The sequence below is a fragment of the Erigeron canadensis genome, chromosome 4 (genome assembly GCF_010389155.1).
Source record: "Erigeron canadensis isolate Cc75 chromosome 4, C_canadensis_v1, whole genome shotgun sequence".
In the NCBI taxonomy this organism is placed as follows: domain Eukaryota; kingdom Viridiplantae; phylum Streptophyta; class Magnoliopsida; order Asterales; family Asteraceae; genus Erigeron; species Erigeron canadensis.
The window spans coordinates 37,881,375-37,901,013 of NC_057764.1; the positions used below are offsets into that span (position 1 = coordinate 37,881,375).

Sequence of the window (19,639 nt, forward strand, 5' to 3'; positions counted from 1 at the left end):
AAATGCGATTGTGGGCCATACCAACTTTCTTTGTACAACCTGGGCTTTGCATTCAAACCACTCCCCCATGTGGAATAAACCAAAATCCACTTTTTCTTGTTAATATTCTCTCATTCATTTTAAATTTTTTTTGGATTCTATATTATTTTTTTGATTATTACATTATACATTACATACTACGAGTAATATAATTCTTTCTTTCCACTATTCCACCGGAAGACCAAATTTCCGGCCATTTTTTTTACACACACTAATGTGTGTTAGTAAACACAATTTCTACAATTAAGATATAGGAAAAATTTATAATAAATAATCAAGTTTTGATTTTTATTCTATTTTCAAGAAACTGAATCTTGAAAATGTCATCTCCACCGCCGGTGACTTCTCCGGCGCCGACTACAACTCCGGCAACCCCACCACCGGCTGCCGCCACTTCACCACCACCCGCCGCCGCAACCCCACCTCCGACAACCCCTGTTACTCCTCCTCCGGTAGCAGCTTCTCCACCTTCCCCTATCCCCCCTACATCTTCTCCGCCAGCGCCACCCACATCCACCTCCCCACCACCGTCAGTATCTCCACCGGCGCCGCCAACATCCACATCCCCACCGCCGTCCACCACAACCCCATCACCACCTGCGCCACCCACTTCAAGAAACAGTCCACCTTCTCCTCCTTCAAGATCCAATCCTTCTCCTCCGCCGCCGTCAAGAGGTGGCGGCTCTACTAATTCTCCGGCGAACCCTTCGCCTGATAATAATTCTTCATCTGGGATATCAACTGGGGTTGTTGTGGGGATTGCTGTTGGTGGTGTTTTGATATTAGTTGTGTTTAGCATCTTGTTTCTTTGTTGTAAAAAGAAGCGAAGAAGAAGCCAAGCCCCTGCTGGTTACTATGTTCCACCACCACCACCACCTAAAGGTTGCAACTTTTTCATTCTTAATTTCATATTTTTCACTATATATTGTGTTTATAGATCTTTGTAGGGTTAAATGCATGGAAACGTATCGAAAAGCCCAGAATCTATTGTCTGTCTGCAACTTTAAATTAGTCTATTGTGTCTATGATAACTTTTTAATATTGCCGTGTATGTATCTGACCAATTAAAAACTTGTAAACTGGTGACTTGCTAGTGGATGTGACAACTTATATGGATTTCATGTATATCTGTATGCATACGGTTTGAAAATTGAATGCACATATAGAGGATAGACGTATTTAAAGTTGGATAGGTACTATAGGTTTGTCGTTATAGTTCAATACATTTTCATGCGCTAAATCATCTTCGTCATAAATGGGTTATTTTATTTTAATATATTGAGCATGCCCAGATCATTAGTTTTATTGGAATTGTGTTATTTTAGGATAATTACAGGCATCAATATATAAGTTATTTAAGAAACTTGATGTTTTGTGTGTGCAGTTGATTCATATGGCGGTGCACCACAACAATGGCAACAAAATGCACCACCATCCACAGATCATCTTGTTACAATGCCACCATCAAAGCCTAATCCACCGTCGGTAATGGCAAACAGACCACCACATTCCCCTGCTCATGCTCCATCTCAGCCACCACCTCCACCTCCTGCATATATGAGCAACAGTGGTGGTTCGGGTTCGAATTATTCTGGCGGTTCAAACCCACTTCCGCCACCGTCACCTGGTATGTCACTAGGATTTTCGAAGAGCACGTTTACTTATGAAGAATTAGCAATGGCTACAGATGGATTTTCAGAAGCTAATCTTCTTGGACAAGGTGGTTTTGGGTATGTGCATAGAGGGGTGCTTCCTAATGGGAAAGAAGTGGCGGTGAAGCAGCTGAAGCTGGGTAGTGGACAGGGAGAGCGTGAGTTTCAGGCAGAAGTTGAGATAATTAGTCGAGTTCATCATAAACATCTTGTATCTTTGGTTGGATATTGCATGACCGGAGCTCAAAGATTGCTCGTTTATGAGTTTGTTCCGAATAACACTATGGAGTTCCACTTACATGGTAAGTTTACCTTTCTTAGAATTTTGAATTTGTACACAGCATGGATTATTAATAAATTTTATATCTTCTTAAAATGTTCATAGATTTAGTGACATATCGAGAAATTTTATTAGAGTCCTGACTCCTGACCACAACAACAATAAGTCAATAACCATTTTTCCACACTACCAAACTTATATCTTTATAATCTATTGGGTGTAAGTTGCGTTGAAGTTTTGTTCCATATACTTTTGGAAATGTCGGATATTGGTTGTGTTATATCTTAAACAGGTCATATGGCTTGAAGGACTCTTAAAGTCTATTTTTTACGCATACAACCTCTTACATTAACTTTAATGTAGATTTTGATTTATATCGTGATCGTATTTTTTAATGCTGTCATATTAACAAGTTTACTTTTCTAAAGATTGTGTTTGTGGTCAATCCAGCCCAGCCTATTCAATCCATCCAGTACTAAAAGTTATCTGTTCTAACACGAACTTGTTTTGACCGTTGCCCAAGACACCCAATGCATTTATCTTGTCGCCCTAAGCTGTACGTGCGTGACTATGACCTATTCAAACTTAAAGTTCATGCAAGTTCTAATAAATATGTTCCATAGCTTCATAACCATTATTTGGATAGATGCTTAGCGCTTCGATTACAAAATAACTTCAGGAAAGAATCGCCCGGTGATGGAATTTCCCATAAGATTGCGGATTGCACTTGGAGCAGCAAAAGGACTAGCTTATCTTCACGAGGATTGTAAGTTCATTTTATTTTATTTTTTCCAATTTAAAAGACTAAGATTTATAGTAGTGTGATGGTTCTGTAATCTTTAAATGCCTTTTCTTTTTGTTAACAGGCCATCCTAAGATCATTCATCGCGATATTAAAGCTGCCAATATTCTTCTTGATTTCAATTTTGAAGCAAAGGTAGCCTATTAATGTGCTACTAATTTTAAGATGTTGGCTACTTGGCTGTCTCTTCAAACTTGCATTTACCAATCTAAGTCATGCAGGTTGCAGATTTTGGGCTTGCCAAAATTACTTCTGATGTTGCAACTCATGTTTCAACACGAGTGATGGGAACTTTTGGGTAAGTTTTTTTGGTTCTTGGGTTTTGTAGTAGATTTACTTGGAGCTTGCGGATTTGACCCATTTACTTCTGAATGGATTCATATGGTTTTTATTTCTTATGGGGCAAAAAGATAAATGAAATGGGTATAATGGATCTAAAGTCGCCACATTGTATGTATAGTGCATAAAACTTCCTAAATCTTTTAGAAAAAAGTTAGATTGGCCCCAACTCAACCTGACGGGTTTTTGAGCCATATTTTTATCCACCTATTTTTCCCCTCTAGATTTACCTTCTTTTGAAAAATGCTTCTCATGTTTGTGGATATAAATTTTACATGGACAGGTACCTAGCTCCAGAGTATGCTGCTTCAGGAAAACTCACGGACAAATCTGATGTTTTCTCATTTGGGGTCATGCTATTGGAGTTGATTACGGGACGCAGACCTGTTGATTCCGCTCAGACTTTCATGGATGATAGTTTAGTAGATTGGGTAAGCTCACTTGTTTAAGACGTTTTATTTATTGAACAGGTTTTGAAAAACACGAGCAAGAAAAGAATACGTCTATAGATGGCTGGAAAACCTGTGTAAAAATATTTTTTACATTTCATTGTGGGACCAAATTTTATCTGACTGGGTAATCTCGTTGAAATAGTTGACTTATTTTTGGGAATTCACGTTAGGCCCAAGATATGTGTTTACCTGCAAGTGGAAAACTTGTAGGAAAAATCTTACCAGAAATCATTATGAGTTATGCAAACCAAAGCCCTGTCAAGATTTCTTGGACGGATTCTATTAGAAAATCCTAGGCATTGTAGGTCTTTATGAGCATATGTTAGCTGAATAAGTTTTGAACCTTTTGTTGGGAAACATGTGTCAAGACGAGCTTGGGACTAAATGGGTTAATTTTGTGTGGCTTGCGGGTCGGCATTGTCAAATTGATAATACTTTCTTTGATGCTAACATAAATGAAACTACAGGCAAGGCCTTTGCTCACCCGAGCCATGGATGATGGAAATTTTGATTCCATAGCCGATTCACGTCTACAAAGAGAATACAACCACAATGAAATGGCCCGTATGGTTTCTTGTGCCGCCGCCTGTGTCCGCCACTCAGCCCGCCGCCGTCCCAGGATGAGCCAGGTGGTTCGAGCATTGGAAGGAGACGTCTCACTCTCTGACCTAAATGAAGGAATCCGACCCGGACACAGCTCTGCCTTCGGGTCACATGGGAGCTCAGACTATGACACGGCACAATACAACGAGGACATGGTGAAGTTCAGGAAAATGGCTTTAGGCACACAAGAGTATAACGCTAGCAGTGAATATAGCCGACCAACAAGTGAATACGGGTTGTATCCATCTGGATCCAGTAGCGAAGGGCAAAATACACGAGAAATGGAAATGGGCAAGTATAAAAGAGATGGTCCTGGTTATAGTGATGGATTTTGATGATCCAACAGACCACGTGTATAAAAATGATTCTTGCTAATTCATGATCATATTATTTTGTATGTTACAGCGAACATATTGAGAATTGAGGACATGCTTTGATTTTGATTTTTAACGATATTTTGTTTTGAGTTTGATTGTATGTATTTAATTATCACATTTTGTTTTTATACAACAGAAATTCTTTTATTTTAAGGATACCTTTTATAATTCTATCATCCCCATTTTCGATTTCTTATTAATATAACATATTAAATCCATTACCATCCCAATTTACAAACCGAACGCCACTATAAACACTCCTTGATTTATAAATTTATGTTGTTGACGAAAATGTTGCTTTCATTACAACCGTTACACTTTGTGGGTCATGTTACAAGACTTTAAAGGCACAATCTATAAGTCTAATATGACCCACTACTTAATTAAATTGAAAGACAATATAATTGAAAGTTGGCCTTGTATTATTATTACAGTTAAGTGTGGAGTCATGGTCGTATCGAGTGTTTCACCAAAACAAAAGCCATTAGCTTTTCAATGTTTCATTGTGTCAAATATCTTCACTTGAATATGTTTGGTTAGGTGGTTAAGTAAAGAGGTGTAATCAATTTCTCAAATCTGACTAAAAATCCAAACTTTATGGTTACATCATTACTTTAAATAAAGCAAAAGGTTTTGCAATTGAATCACATTTAATCTTGCATTATTATTCACCTACAATATTTATTGGTATCCACGCAATGCGGCGGTGGTAGTGGGAAAGGAAGTCTAGTGGTGTCGGTGATAGTACTATTGGTGGTGGTGGTCGCGGTGTCAAGTGGTGTAGATTGATATAATTGTGATAGTGAAAATTTATTAAAAATAAGAGCTTAAAATGTTAATTATTGAAATAAAGGTATAGAGTGTAAATTAATTCATTAAGAACAAATTTGATATTTTATAAAAACTCTTTCCAAAGTGGGTGTTTATTACGTATGTAACTATTGTGTAACTATTTCTAAAAGTGGGGGTGTGATAACTTTATAAAAGAATTAGATGTAAATACATATAAAAGCTTCGTCAAAAAGTTAAAGCTTCTGAAACGTTACTTCAAGTAGCGTTTCATTTTGAAGTTTTTTCTTTCAATTAAAAGGTAAAGCTAGTTGCATCCAAACAAAGCTTTTAACATTTTAGAAGCTTTTAGTATAAAATTAAAAGCTAAAGCTCCTGAAAAGCTAAAGTATTGATGCAAGTTACAAATATACGAAAATTGTTATTGGAATATCTTAAGATGGAAATGATTAGGTAGTGTTTATGTATTTGAATTTGTTAATAAGGGTATGTTACTAAAAAATTTACCGATGTCAAAGTATTAAAAAGTTGATTTTATGTAAAAATGAAAGTATAAGGATTAAAATTAAAATACGAAAGGTACTAGAGATAAGACACCCACATATGGCCCGATGCATTTAGCGGGATATTGTCAAAATCTCTTGCACTATAATGACATAAAGGAATTATTCGACAACTACTATGATGTGTGGTTACCTTTCTGATGATCGTTAAATGGAATCAAACAAAATCGAAGTGAAATCTTTAAAGCTACGGTTGGTCCTTCAGAAGTTCAGATGGTGAAACCTTGGCACAAAAGGCAGGCCGAACATTTGGCCCATGGCGAGTTTTTGATCCATTTAGAAAGCCACATTTAACTCCTCATAAAAAGATTGTTTGATGGACACTAATCAGTACAAAGCTAGATACAATCTTGGGCTTGGCCATGAAAATACAAAATACTTTGGTTAGTCTGAGTACATTTGAAGGGGAAAAAAAAAACACCCCATTTTGTCCAGATAACCTAAACCTAATCAGCAATCAATACAAAGCTACTATTTGAGCTGATTTCTAATCAAAAGAAATTATAACTTGAAGACAAGGATTGTCACATTACGGGTATGTTTGGCAAAAGTAGCTGTAGCTAGTAGATGTAGCTGATAGCTGTAGTTTTTTCTAAGAGTTGTAAGTTGTAGCTTTTAATCTATATTTCTTTTTCCTAATATTTTCTCCCAATACATTCAAAGAACTAATTAAAATGCTCTTTCTTTATTAAGATGATGTATGAGGTCGATAAAGAGTATCTAACCCTCTCAAAAAAAGTTCAATTCTCAATCCAGAGCAGTGTGATTACAAGTTCTAATTTACACTGCAATTCATGTTTAGTTTCTATTGAAAGATCGAGATGGAGTCAAAATAAGGCATATATAAATAATTAGTATTATGTTACGGGGTATGAGTCAAGATGTTACATGTACATTATTATTATTATTATATTATTATTATTATTATTATATTATTATTATTATTATTATTATTATTATTATTATTATTATTATTATTATTATTATTATTATGTTATGGGGGTATATGTGTAACTTAAAACACTAAAAGCTCCTTCCACAAATGAAACGTTGCTTCCATCAACGTTTAGTTTAAGAGCTTTTGGTGTCAAAATAAAAGCTTCAGCTAATCCTTCCAAACAAAGCTTTTAGAATCGTAGGAGCTTTTCGTTTAAAATTATAAGCTAAAGCTCCCTAAAAGCTCTTTAAAAGCTTGTGCCAAATATGCCCGATGTCTCATTTATAAATTAACAACCTCATGCTTCAAGAAAAAAGTAATAAACATACACACACCAACACACGTATCGACGAGTCACAAGATACTAGCTATTACAATAGGGAATTATCAAAAATTATTTTAGAACTTTTTTTTTTGACAAGTAATATAGAACTTGATTACATATATTTAGAATGAAAAAATGCTAGTAAAATTTTGTATAAATATATTATATGAAAGATTGAGTCGCTCATTTTGTTGTTACGGATATGGGACACGGCGGCCCAAAAAAAATTCTAAGCCTTGGCGTGAAATTTTATCATGGTGGACATTGTTGTGTACTCATACATGATATATGTTAATGTCATTAAGTCACTTGATGAGCTTAATAATTAGAGGGCGTTGTTCCTACTTCCTAATTCAGGTTATAATTTATGCACAATTAAGCTCTCGTGTACTGTATGTTGTAAAAACGTTATTTTCTCTTCCTCTTTGCATATATATAATGCACCGATGACCGATCAGTTCAGTTGTAAAAAATTTTCAAAAATATATGCCTAACGATCATAGTGTAACTTAACGTGTTTACAATATATTTTTTAATGTGGACTCCATCAAGGCGTTTGCATTATCTTTGATGTTGGCTGGCCTTTGAACTTTTGAAAGTCCACATTGACATTAAAGAGATTTATTAGAGTGAAGAAAATTTGTCAATGCTAAATAAAAAAGTATGATGGTTTGATCGACCAATACTATATTCTCTTACAATTTATGGGGTGTTATGGGCTTATGGCAATGCTTATAAGAATAACCAGGTAATCATCTATTTATGATAATATTTTTATTTCTTATAAAATAAGAAAAAACTAAGCAGTTCCAACTTCCAAACTCCCACTATGACTACCTTGTCCTCCTACACATGTGTGTGTAACACTTTTTTCATTTAATCTCATTTTTATATCTTGACATACATACATTATCATCATCATCATCATCATCATAATATAAAAGGATAGGCACAATACTCTTGATTACGGTTAATATGCAGTGACTGATCTTGACCCAATTAGTAGAAGGGGTTGAAATTTTTCAGATTCAGATTTAAGAGTAAGAAAAATAACTAGAGGGGACCGAAAGTTAAGAAGACAAAAATAACACTAAAAAAAATAATTTTTTGAACGAATTACGGATAAAACTACATTACTTGTCAAAAAAATGGAGGCTACCCGGGTCCCCTCGGGTCTTTTAACAGATACGCCCTTGTTAATATGTAGATACCATAAAATTGTTTGATTAAGGTTAACCCTAAATACATTTTTTTGATTTTTCTATTAATATAAGATACACAATGATACAAGTATACAACTTACAACTATTTCACTAAAGTTAGTTTATGAGAAAAGATGGGGAAAAAAAAGTTGTCTAAACTACAATTTTATAGTAAAATTTACATATATGATCATACAATTGAGAAACATACTATACCTTACACAAACAGAAAATCTAATCACAATAACTTGACATGGAACACACAAAGTTGATCCATTAGTTGTGTCACACGGCCACACGAACCAATTATCAGACTATCTGGTCAAAGTTTGTCCTAATTTAAACTTATAGTAGTAAAAAACTTATTTTTTTTATATAAAACAAGTTGTGCCATTTGGTTTCTCAAACATAAAGTTACGATAGAGTAATAGTATGTCTATTCCATTCACTTGTAGTTGTTGACATATGTTTTTCACTTTTCTCTTTTTTAATTCACACCATTGATTTTGGCATTTATGTATATCTCATTGTTAGACCACATCTTTAAACTTCTTAAGTGAGCACGTCAAATATCTTCTATTACGATAGTATGTAAAATTTATAATGATACTAACATATAAAGTTTTAAAAAGGAACGTAAGATTTTAATCCTATAAATTATTACACAATCTATAACTAATAAAAACTTACCAATCTATACCTAATAAAAACTTACCAAAAAAGGGTTTTTTAGGGGCTTAAAAGCCTTTAGCTTTTAAAAATAATCCCTGTTTGACAATACATAAGAAAGCAAAAACCCCAGCCTCAAAAAACTCTTAAAAGCCCCAAAAGGTCTTTAAAATAAAAACTCGTAGGAAGAGTTGGAAAAAAAACCCCAACCCCTAGCCCTAATGTCAAGCTCCGGCCTCAAGCCCTTCACTAAAGTCTCAGCTCCAAGCTTTTTTGACACACATACAAATTAATGGATGTAACATATTCGGAAAATCAATATAATCAAAACCATTTCTTTTTCTTCAAGAAAATTACTTTACTAAATTGCGTGCGCCCAACGACATATTCCCACAAAACCATTTGCGCCCACTTTCCCCAAAACTTTCTCACACAACCTAAACCTCTTGTTCGTCTTTTAAACCCCATTAACTGTTTTTCAATAAAAAAAATGTCTGCTTCCATCTTTGAAAACATCACTCGTGCTCCTGAAGATCCTATCTTAGGGGTATGCATATATACACAACTTACTTTATGTCTTTTGCAATTTTTTTGTATAGTTTTACTACTTTATATGAACTTATTTGCTTCGGAAATCAACTTACTTTATATCTTTGCAATTTATTGTATATAAGTTGTCTTATTTTTTGGTGATCAAGTTGTTCATATAATCTACTGATCAGTTATTATCTTTAGATTCGGTGTGTTTTTAGTGATCAAGTTTAGATTTTTACACAAATCCCAAGCTGTTATAATCTTGAGATCTCTATAATATAATTATATGGATTTAGTAGAATATATGTTAGTGATCAAGTTTAGATTTTGATACAATCCCAGTTTGGGTTTTATAATCTTGCCAACTTGGACAAGATTATTTTGTGACCCAATTTTGCCATGAGCAAGGGTATCGGCGAGGTGGTATGTAGACAGTCTTGGCCCTACCCGTGAGATCAAAGTATTTAGGGTTTTAGGCTATTGTAATCTTGTATATTTACTGATCACTATGGTATTGAGATTTAATATATTTGTAATGATCAAGTCTAAATATTGGTACTTTGTCAAGACCATTTTGAGATTAGCTTTTTAGGGTAATAAGTTCTTAATAATCTGTTATTTTTACTGACATGGTGAATACTGTTTTGTGGTTTTATGTTTTAATAATCTGTGATATTTACTGACCAGTTACTCAGTTAGTATATTGACATTTGTATTTTGTCTTTAGAGGGTTTCAAAGTTTTTGTATAGTCATGAATGACAATGATATGATGATAGGTACCTGGATTTTGTTTTTTTGTATGAATTACTTAAGTTTTGTCTTTGCTATGATGGGACAAAAAACAGGTTACTGTTGCTTATAACAAAGATTCGCACCCGTCGAAGTTGAATTTGGGTGTCGGTGCTTATCGAACTGAGGTAATCAATTGTTATTTTTCATGATCAGTTAAATTAATTATTACTATTATTTAGTTAATGATAAAAGTTTATTTATTGTTTCCATTGATAGGAAGGAAAACCTTTGGTTCTCAATGTTGTGAGACAGGCAGAACAAAAGCTTGTTAATGACCCGTTAAGTACCTTATTCTCATGGCCTAAGTTTTGTGCAAAGTTGTTAATCTTTAATTTTAGTATTTTAATTTTATTTTATGTGATACAGGTCTCGGGTTAAGGAATATCTTCCCATTGTTGGACTAGCAGATTTTAATAAATGTAGCGCAAAGCTCATTTTCGGTGCTGATAGGTAACAATTCTTGAAAAACATTAAGGCTAAGTTTGTCAAAATCACTAATGTACTAAGTAATATATTCTTTTTATGAGTTAATTAATTAATCTCTAATTTGTGGACAAATAGCCCTGCCATTCAAGAGAACAGAGTTGCTACCGTGCAGTGCTTGTCTGGTACTGGCTCACTGAGGGTTGGTGGAGAGTTCCTTGCAAGGCATTATTTTGAGGTAAAGGAAATGGATTTGTTCAATTTCATTTGCATATTGATACCGAAGTTTATCTTGGAGTTTATCTAATTAATTGTATCTCTGTTTTTATTCTTAGAAAACGGTATATATTCCCTCCCCAACATGGGGAAACCATACAAAGATATTCACTCTAGCAGGATTGTCGGTAAAGACATACCGCTACTATGATCCCTCAACACGTGGGCTTGACTTCCAAGGTAAGAGGATAATAATAGTGATTATTATGAGTAGAGTAGGCAAAGTGGTCGGGCCATTGGGGTTGGTTAATGGGTCAAAACAAGCTCAGGTTACTTCTAGTATTGAGATATGACTACTTGTTTTATAAGTTAGATATCAATTGCCATTGGAATTTCTATAAACTTTGTACATAAATATATAAACAGGTCTCTTGGAAGATTTGGGCAATGCTCCATCAGGCGCAATAGTGCTTCTTCATGCATGTGCTCACAACCCAACAGGTGTGGATCCAACCATTGAGCAGTGGGAGGAGATCAGGAAGCTAATGAGGTCAAAAGGGTTGTTGCCATTTTTTGACAGTGCATATCAGGTAAATAGAACTGACTATTTTTGATTTTTTGACCCTTAATTATCAGAAATCTGTATATTGTGAAGCAATAAATCTTTTTTCTGTTTCGTTCCCTGTTCTAGGGCTTTGCCAGTGGAAGCCTTGATGCAGATGCACATTCTGTTCGCATGTTTGTTGCAGATGGTGGTGAATGCTTTGCTGCCCAGAGTTATGCTAAAAATATGGGACTCTATGCAGAACGTGTTGGTGCACTTAGCATTGTGAGTGTCAATTAATACTTTTTAAAACTAATTACCAGCCTCTTCAAATCTGATTGTCTTGACTCATATCATAAGAAATTCACAATCACAGTATTTTAATCCAAATGCTCAACTGAACAAATCAATAGGTTTGTAAAGCAGCAGATGTTGCAAGCAGGGTTGAGAGCCAACTTAAACTGGTTATCAGGCCAATGTATTCCAATCCACCTCTTCATGGTGCATCTATTGTAGCAACTATACTCAAGGACAGGTATTTTGAGCGACTGAGCCATTAGAAATTAGAAGATCGTTTATTATCGGCTATCTATATCGGTTATTAGATTTTAACGCTAATTCTTAATATGTATTTCTGTAGTAACTTGTACAACGAGTGGACGATTGAGCTCAAAGCAATGGCTGACCGGATTATTAGCATGCGCAAACAACTATTGGAAGCCTTGCAAGCAAAAGGTAAGGCTAGCGATTTGAGAAAATAGCATTTCAGTGTGTTATGTAGCTAAACTTGTATCCCGTCTGAATGATTGCAGGAACACCTGGTGACTGGACTCACATTATAAAGCAAATTGGGATGTTCACTTTCACAGGACTGAATGCTGAACAAGTTGCTTTCATGACTAAAGAATATCACATCTACATGACATCTGATGGGTAAGCATATAATCATATATGATGCAATAGATATATCAAACTAGACAGCTTTCAATCATTTTTGGATTTGGCAAAATTGTTCGCTCAGGCAGGCAGGCAGGCTAATATGTCAAAACAGTTTTTTTTAACGAGACAAACCTTAGTGTGTCATATATAATTGCAAAAACGAAATCGAGTCCGTAATGATATACTATTTTGAGGCAAAGTGATTTGTAGGTTTTTATACTTTAATGCATTAAAAGTACTTCGGGTGACTTTTGACTTGCTTGACATGTTTTGTTTGTGACTAAACTAATCTAAAAGTTTTTCACTTATTTGTAAATAAGACGATGATGAACGTGTACCATTCGTCCCATTGTTTATGCAGGAGAATTAGCATGGCTGGTCTCAGCTCAAGAACCATCCCTCATCTTGCAGAAGCTATGCACGCTGCTGTTACTCGCATGGCATAAACCAATTACTTTTTTGTCTCTCTTTTGACACTGTATGTTGCTGTAAGTGCAAACAATTTTATTTTCCGAGTTCTTTTCAACCGGCATGTTCTGCCTAATGTGGAACTTAATCGCAATTAAATAAATGAGTTCACTTGATTTGCTTGATTTCTGTATGCTTCTTTACTGTTACTACTCAAAATATAGTTTTTGTATTAGAAAAAGAGATGTACAATGTTCCATTCGGAAGAATGGGATTGTATTTACATTGCTATTCTAGCTCTAATCTCCATTAATGGCGGGTTGTTGGGCTTCTCAATTTATAAGCCTCTAACTTCTCCATATATGAATTTTTTGTTCTTGCCAGAATCTTAGCTGATTTGCTTTGATACTTTTCGGGTTCTGTATCTTCTGATTTAGGAGTAGAGTTGCTGTTTGTAGTTGATGCTCCTTCTTGATCGATACTCCACCCCATAAAATCTGATAGCGTCAATGATGTAGGTGATCCTGTAGGAGTTTGACCTTGGTTTTGACCTATTTGACCATTGGATTCTTCCAAGGGTTTTCGTGATGCCAACAATGATGGATCTTGTGCCACATTGTCTGCATAAAGTACATCCTCAATACGGTTCATCACCGTGCTTGCCAAACTCTCCAACACTCGTGAATAGCTCTCCAAGATAGCATGACCAACATCCTACAAGTTTACCATTATAGTTAGAGGTGGAAAATTGAGCAGTTGGGTAATGGGTTAGGAGGTTCTATGCATCAAAAATTCATTTGGCAACTTTTGACTTGTTTAACTCTTTGGCTGATTTCTGTTTTAGCGTTATTTGAAACTATATGTTTGACCTATACGGGAGTTTAAGTCACAAAATATAAAGCGAGTCTGCCCATGCCCCATTCATAAGTAAATGAGTCGTAATACCTACATCTGCTTTTAGGCTTTAGCAAGTACACAAGATAAAGAAAAGGAAATATGAACTTTTCTTTCTTGTTCATACCTTATTGTACTCTATTTTGCTAATTTCTAGTGACGACTGAGGAAGTCCTGGGAATCTCTGTTTCAGAAGGAGTAAAATGGTTTCGGCTCTCTCTTCAAAGAGTTCTCTTTTCTCTATACTTATAGATGTACTCCACGAAGATTTTGAGTCCTTTTGATTCATCTTTCTTTTCCATATAACTATAGAAGCTTCGATTTTGTTCTTAAGATCAAGAACACTTAGCTCTGATGAAAGATCCATGGTTGATAGAAACTGCCCTGGGTCAAAAAACTCAACCGTAATGCTCTTATAGATCGAATCTCCAAGAGTTTCTCGACCATTCTGTCAAGTACAGCAAATTAGATCAGTCAAGCTTTTCGGGTTTACATAGCCATAAGTAGATGAGCAGGTTGCAGGGTTGGGGAACGGGCCAATTTCTTTCAGGTTAGAACAGGTATCTTTAGGTGCTGTCAAAACGGAACTGGTCTATTTTGAAGAAAAAATATTTTGACCTCAATGACCCGTTATCATACAACAGACCTATTTTCTTTACCTTTGGAAGAGTATCGATGTAGTTCTCAGGTATGTCCATTTCTGCCAGTATTTCTGCATTGATGGCCATGGAAGCTTTCAGAACTTGGTTGACACAATCCTTTTGATACTGCATCCATTTTCTTGATTCATCAGAAAGCCCTTCTGGTGGAACTTTGACTGTAGGTAGCCACCATTTATCGCTTCTTTGAACGCCTTTTTCTGATTCATCTGCATCTTTAGATACATACCAGAATTGATTCTGGTTCCTGAAATTGTCTAGACAACCCTGGATCATATAACTATATGATCATTTCAACTGTCCAAAAGAGCCAAGTTATTTTCAAAAGGAAATGGAATTGAATCATTACAATGAGCATAGCATCTAGCTTCTTCAGAGCAGGGATGTTCATCCTCAGATCGCCTCTTTGTTTTGTCATCATAACCTGCAAGAACATGAATTGAACAATTTTAAACCTGATAGTTACGAGTTCAATCTTACTTATCATATCATGAATTCTAAAAAGCGTTAACCAAACGCATACCTCCATATTTGATCCGTCTTTGGATGTTTGTTGAGAGGGAACAAATTCAACGATGTAATCTGTCACGGACAGAAGCCAGCCAACTTCTCTTCTCCATCTCTTTTTCCTATCTTCTGCCATTGGAGCAAGTTTATGTTGTTCCCCGAATGCAGAAGCTGCAAATATCCCAAAAAGTTAATCATCTTTACATACTTTTTATGTAAAGATGGTTTTGGATGGTTACGATTAACATTACCAGCAAGATTAGTAATGGCATTCGATAATGCCAAAGCAGAGGAAACTCCCTTCCCACCACCTGACATATCTTCTCCTAAAAGAAGCTTAGCAAACCTTTCTTTCATCTGCTCCATCTCTGCACAAACAGCCATAAGTCCCTTCTCCTGAACATTTTGCATAATCGAAACATAAAATGGAATCAAAAGCTTACCTGCACGTCTTCTTTTAGCCTTAGAAACCGGATCATTGCCGCTTGCAATAGGTTCTTGCTCATCCATCGTTATTGTATTTCTTCCTCTTGATGTTTGTCAAAATGCTGTCAATTTTAAGGTTTCTGCATTTGCAACGAAGAAGTGCAAAAAACCATTATATGAGAAAAAGTTTTTTGACAAATATAAGATGTAAATAAATAAGAAAAACAAAGAAAATTTCTTACACCCAATTGAGAGGTTAAAAAGAATTTGTTGATTAGAAAATTTGCTAGAAATTTGTTTTATTGGTTTTTGTGTATTTTGTCGTTTGACTTATGCTATTGTTTTTTGTTTCAATAGAAGTTGTTTGGTAGTTTTGAGTTTTGAAACGTGGGGTGCATGTTTATTTCTAAATAGTTGACATAATCTGAATTAGAGGGGCTTAAATTTGGACAAAAGAATTTATTTATAAACTTAGTGATAATTGCAGCTGTCGTATATATATAACCATATATATGCTAACTTCATCACTAGTCCTCTTCATCCCACTTTCACTAAGTTGATTTTGGTGGCAGAAGAGACCAGCATTTGCATGGTTGATAAAAATCGGAAGAACAAGTAAATTGAAACTCAATATTGTTCAGCCATATGATGTAACGTGTTTTTTTTTTTTTTTTTGTTCATTTGGGCTCGTTTAGAAGTTGAAGATGGTCATTTTTCTATATTTCGGTTTAGCTTATTTTATAAACGAGGATCTGTTTTTTTTATTTGGTTATTTTGTGGATCTTTAGCTTAATTTCCATATAATTAGTTACTGTAGAATACTTAGCTAGGATTTGTGTGTTGGCCATTGACTCTGCGCGCATTTAGTATGGTCGATGAAGGACACGGGTTCGAGACCTTCTTTTGAAACTAAATACAAATTATGTGATACTGTTCATAACATGAGTGTACAAGACGTGCTAACAGACTTTTTTTTTTTTTCTTTGTTATCAAGTGAGTCGTGAAAAATGAATAGCCTAGTAACACAAGTTCTGTTATAGTCGGAAACTCCCCAGTCCCCATACTCAAATTTCATATTCATAGGCCTAAAAACATTAAAGGTAATAATTATACATAAGGGAAATGATATGTAGGAACATTAAGCTAGGGTCGCATACTAAAAAAAAAAGGTAATGGGGGTAACCTTAGCCCCGGTACCACAATTGGATACCCATCAACCCATCCCGTATGAGCCATATGATGCCGCTAAAATACCTCCATCATAATCCCCACATGATCTGGGTACCCCGAAGGATCGAACCCGCGTATTTAAACTTCACATATGGGTCTAGGCTTCATTGGTAACGGGTACCTTAAAAGAATTATTTTTTGTCCCCAGCGGGGATCGAACCTGAGACCTTAAGGTCACCAAATGCTTGCCTTACCACTAGGCTAATTCCTTGTTGGTAGGGTCGCATACTAGTGTTGTGATATCTAGTGTATTGATGTGGTCAAATTCATTAGGGTAAAACAACCCTTTACCCAAAAGAAAAGATATGAGAAATGCTATGTATACAAACTAAATAAAAATAAATGTTTACAAAATGATTTGGTAAATTAGGTGGACCAATTATATGTTAAGTTATTTTCTCTTTCTCCATTATCTCCTTTAATTTGATTGGTTAGATATGAGTTTGTAAAAGTTTGTTTGTAACTAGTTTGTGACTCTAACATTGCTCGAAAGATATATTGTGTCGTTGGATATTGCACGAGTAAAATGAGATATACAAAACAGTAACCTTAATCTTCTAATCATTTTATACACTTTCATTTTTTTTTAATATTTTTTTTTATGTTTCTTTATTATAAATCATTTTATGTACTTTCAAATGCACTTTCACCTATATTACTCTTGTATCGTTGTATTATTAATGTGTTATCATAATCATAAACGTAATTTTCTTTTAATTATAAACGTATTTTTCTAAATTATTAATGTATTTTTGTTTAAAATAATTGAATAAAAAGTAGCTTAGCAAATAATGTATGTAATTTATAAAGGTAAATAAAGTGAAAAAGAAATGGTATTTTGTGTTTTGCTTTTATAATGGTTTGTAATTGATACATTAATGATGAAAGTAGAGCAGCATTGAGATGACGTTTTAGGTGGTTTGCATCTTGGACGAAATGCTCTTGCTTGTCTTGGTTATTGTCCTTTCCAATATTACTGAAAGATGTAAAGTTGTAGGAAGTAACAGTTTTAGCACTGAGATCTTCGATACTATAATGAATTATGTTGCTTTTTTAGAGATAGAAAGCATATTATATGAATGAAAAGGGATGTCATAATAAATGGATTTCCTAATACATTATTCTGCCTTTTGCTTTTTTACCTTTTTGAAACACTCCCATTTGGCAAAATAATAGAAATTTCTTTTCCGCAAGTAAAATCGACACTATGAAGCCGATGGAAATGAACGTTGGGTAAGCGTGAGACCACCTCTTTTAACCTAGTATTTGTCGCTTTACATTTTAGTCACTTTTTAGCACTTAATTGTCACATTTTGACAGAAAAAATAAATGAACATTTTGTAAATTCGCATCACTTAAAAAAACTTACCAAAACTTTCTCATTTTTGATAAATTGACACTACATCTTGTTTGATTGCCCTTTATTATAAGCCTTCTTCAACAAACATAACACTTTGTTACAAGTTTTCAGTTTGTTTTTTAAATTTTAGCAATATATTGAAATAATACACTAAACTGTTTATTTTCTTACCTTCAACATAGAATCCTTGTTTTTACCTTCAACGTACCTGCATTTTATGTGTTTGTCATTTTTTTTACGTGTGTAATTCAGTTTTTATTGGAACAAAAACACTAGTTAAGCATAAGATTAATTCAATTTTGGTCTGATAAAGGTTCAACGTACATCTTAAGATTTGGGTTTTTTAAAGGTCACAGATAATTAGATAAATACTTGTGGGAGAATAAAATAATTAAATATATATCTTTGAGATAATTAAAATGGTTTGGTGAACCAACTGCGTGTGGGGCCCAATAGAGTCAAAACATAGATTTGGAAATTGTAATACCGTCGGTGTTTGGGGCCTTTACAATTAAAGGGTGGAGTATCCAGAATAGATTACAAAATTCTATTTTAATGGGCTTATGGGCCCCACAATACTTGTTTTCACTTTAATAAACCCAACCACATATAAATTACTGTTGCTAATGGCCCATGGCAAAGATTCTAAAAATATGCAAGTGTTTAAGAAGTAGCTTCATTTTGTGATCGAGACTTGTTGACTTGGTAAACATGATTTGGAACTTGAACTTGTTACATTATCAAAATAAAAGCTCAAAACTCAGTTGTGCGTGATAACATTATTATTTTCATAATCATTTTAATGGGTTTAGGCTTTTACCTTTTGAAACTCAGTTGTGCGTGATAAGATTATTATTTTCATAATCAGTTACGCGTGTACAATTATGTATATACTCAAGGAATCGAATGATCAGAGTCGCTAAGATCGCATAGCAAACGAGTCGAGTCTTCAATATAAAAGATCTTGTCATAAATTGAATTGATTTCAAATATTTTTCAATTCGAACTCTAATAGCTTCTGAATCAGCTCAACTTGATACATCTATGGTTTTAATTTTTTTTTTATGGTTAGTTAGCAAATCCTTAAAATAATAAAGGAACATATTAACAGGCAGAGTAATCAAGATAAGCAAGTCTTCATATTTGGTAGGTATGTAAAGAATTCATATCTTCATATTTGGTAGGTATGTAAAGAATTCATCTATACATTTTGTTTAATATATCCATCCATAAACAAACATCCTGGTAAAAGGAAATGCATGTTACATAGTGGTTCAATGTCAAAGATGGTGGACATATTTCCCTTATTTATCATATTTGGTTGGTGCATAAGGAATACATATTAAAATGGTTGTTCAATATAAAAGATGGTGGACAGATATCACACAATTTATACGACTTTAATTAAGCTTAATTATGATTAATATAAACTACTTGAAGTGAGTACCATAGATTGATAGATATAAACATTAGGTTGGGTTGAGTTGATGTAATAGAATATTATCGAAATATCCTCTAATTAGTTATATTATTCTTCGTTAACTAATACTCTTCTCCTTTAACTAATACGTATGTCCTTCTGCGTTTTCTAGGAATTATAAGGTCTAGCTCTAACTTACCTTGACCAATTGTGACCGTTCTTGAGAAAAATCACGAAGGGGCCAAAAGTCGCTTCAC

The 19,639-nt window shown here is 34.4% G+C and overlaps 3 protein-coding genes across 3 annotated transcripts; 2 read left to right on the forward strand and 1 right to left on the reverse strand.

Annotated features, from left to right (window-relative positions):
* Positions 1-131: 131 nt before the first annotated feature.
* On the forward strand, positions 132-4,617 carry LOC122595476 (proline-rich receptor-like protein kinase PERK1). The gene is made up of 7 exons (XM_043767842.1): positions 132-921; positions 1,424-1,993; positions 2,651-2,737; positions 2,838-2,908; positions 2,995-3,071; positions 3,396-3,543; positions 4,032-4,617. Exons 1-7 carry the CDS (start codon positions 360-362, stop codon positions 4,500-4,502), a joined length of 1,986 nt encoding a protein of 661 aa, XP_043623777.1. The 5' UTR covers positions 132-359; the 3' UTR covers positions 4,503-4,617.
* A 4,800-nt stretch (positions 4,618-9,417) lies between these two features.
* Positions 9,418-13,071, forward strand: LOC122595732 (aspartate aminotransferase, cytoplasmic). The gene is made up of 12 exons (XM_043768161.1): positions 9,418-9,576; positions 10,410-10,481; positions 10,573-10,634; positions 10,723-10,806; positions 10,918-11,017; positions 11,115-11,235; positions 11,422-11,585; positions 11,687-11,824; positions 11,953-12,074; positions 12,180-12,274; positions 12,352-12,472; positions 12,840-13,071. The coding sequence occupies exons 1-12, from the start codon at positions 9,520-9,522 to the stop codon at positions 12,922-12,924; spliced, it is 1,221 nt and encodes a 406-aa protein (XP_043624096.1). The 5' UTR covers positions 9,418-9,519; the 3' UTR covers positions 12,925-13,071.
* A 105-nt stretch (positions 13,072-13,176) lies between these two features.
* On the reverse strand, positions 13,177-15,357 carry LOC122597548 (rho guanine nucleotide exchange factor 8-like). Its single transcript, XM_043770128.1, has 6 exons — positions 15,198-15,357; positions 14,963-15,117; positions 14,789-14,863; positions 14,440-14,706; positions 13,908-14,228; positions 13,177-13,600 (listed from the first exon to the last, which is right to left on the reverse strand). Exons 1-6 carry the CDS (start codon positions 15,355-15,357, stop codon positions 13,196-13,198), a joined length of 1,383 nt encoding a protein of 460 aa, XP_043626063.1. The 3' UTR covers positions 13,177-13,195.
* Between the last annotated feature and the right edge of the window lie 4,282 nt (positions 15,358-19,639).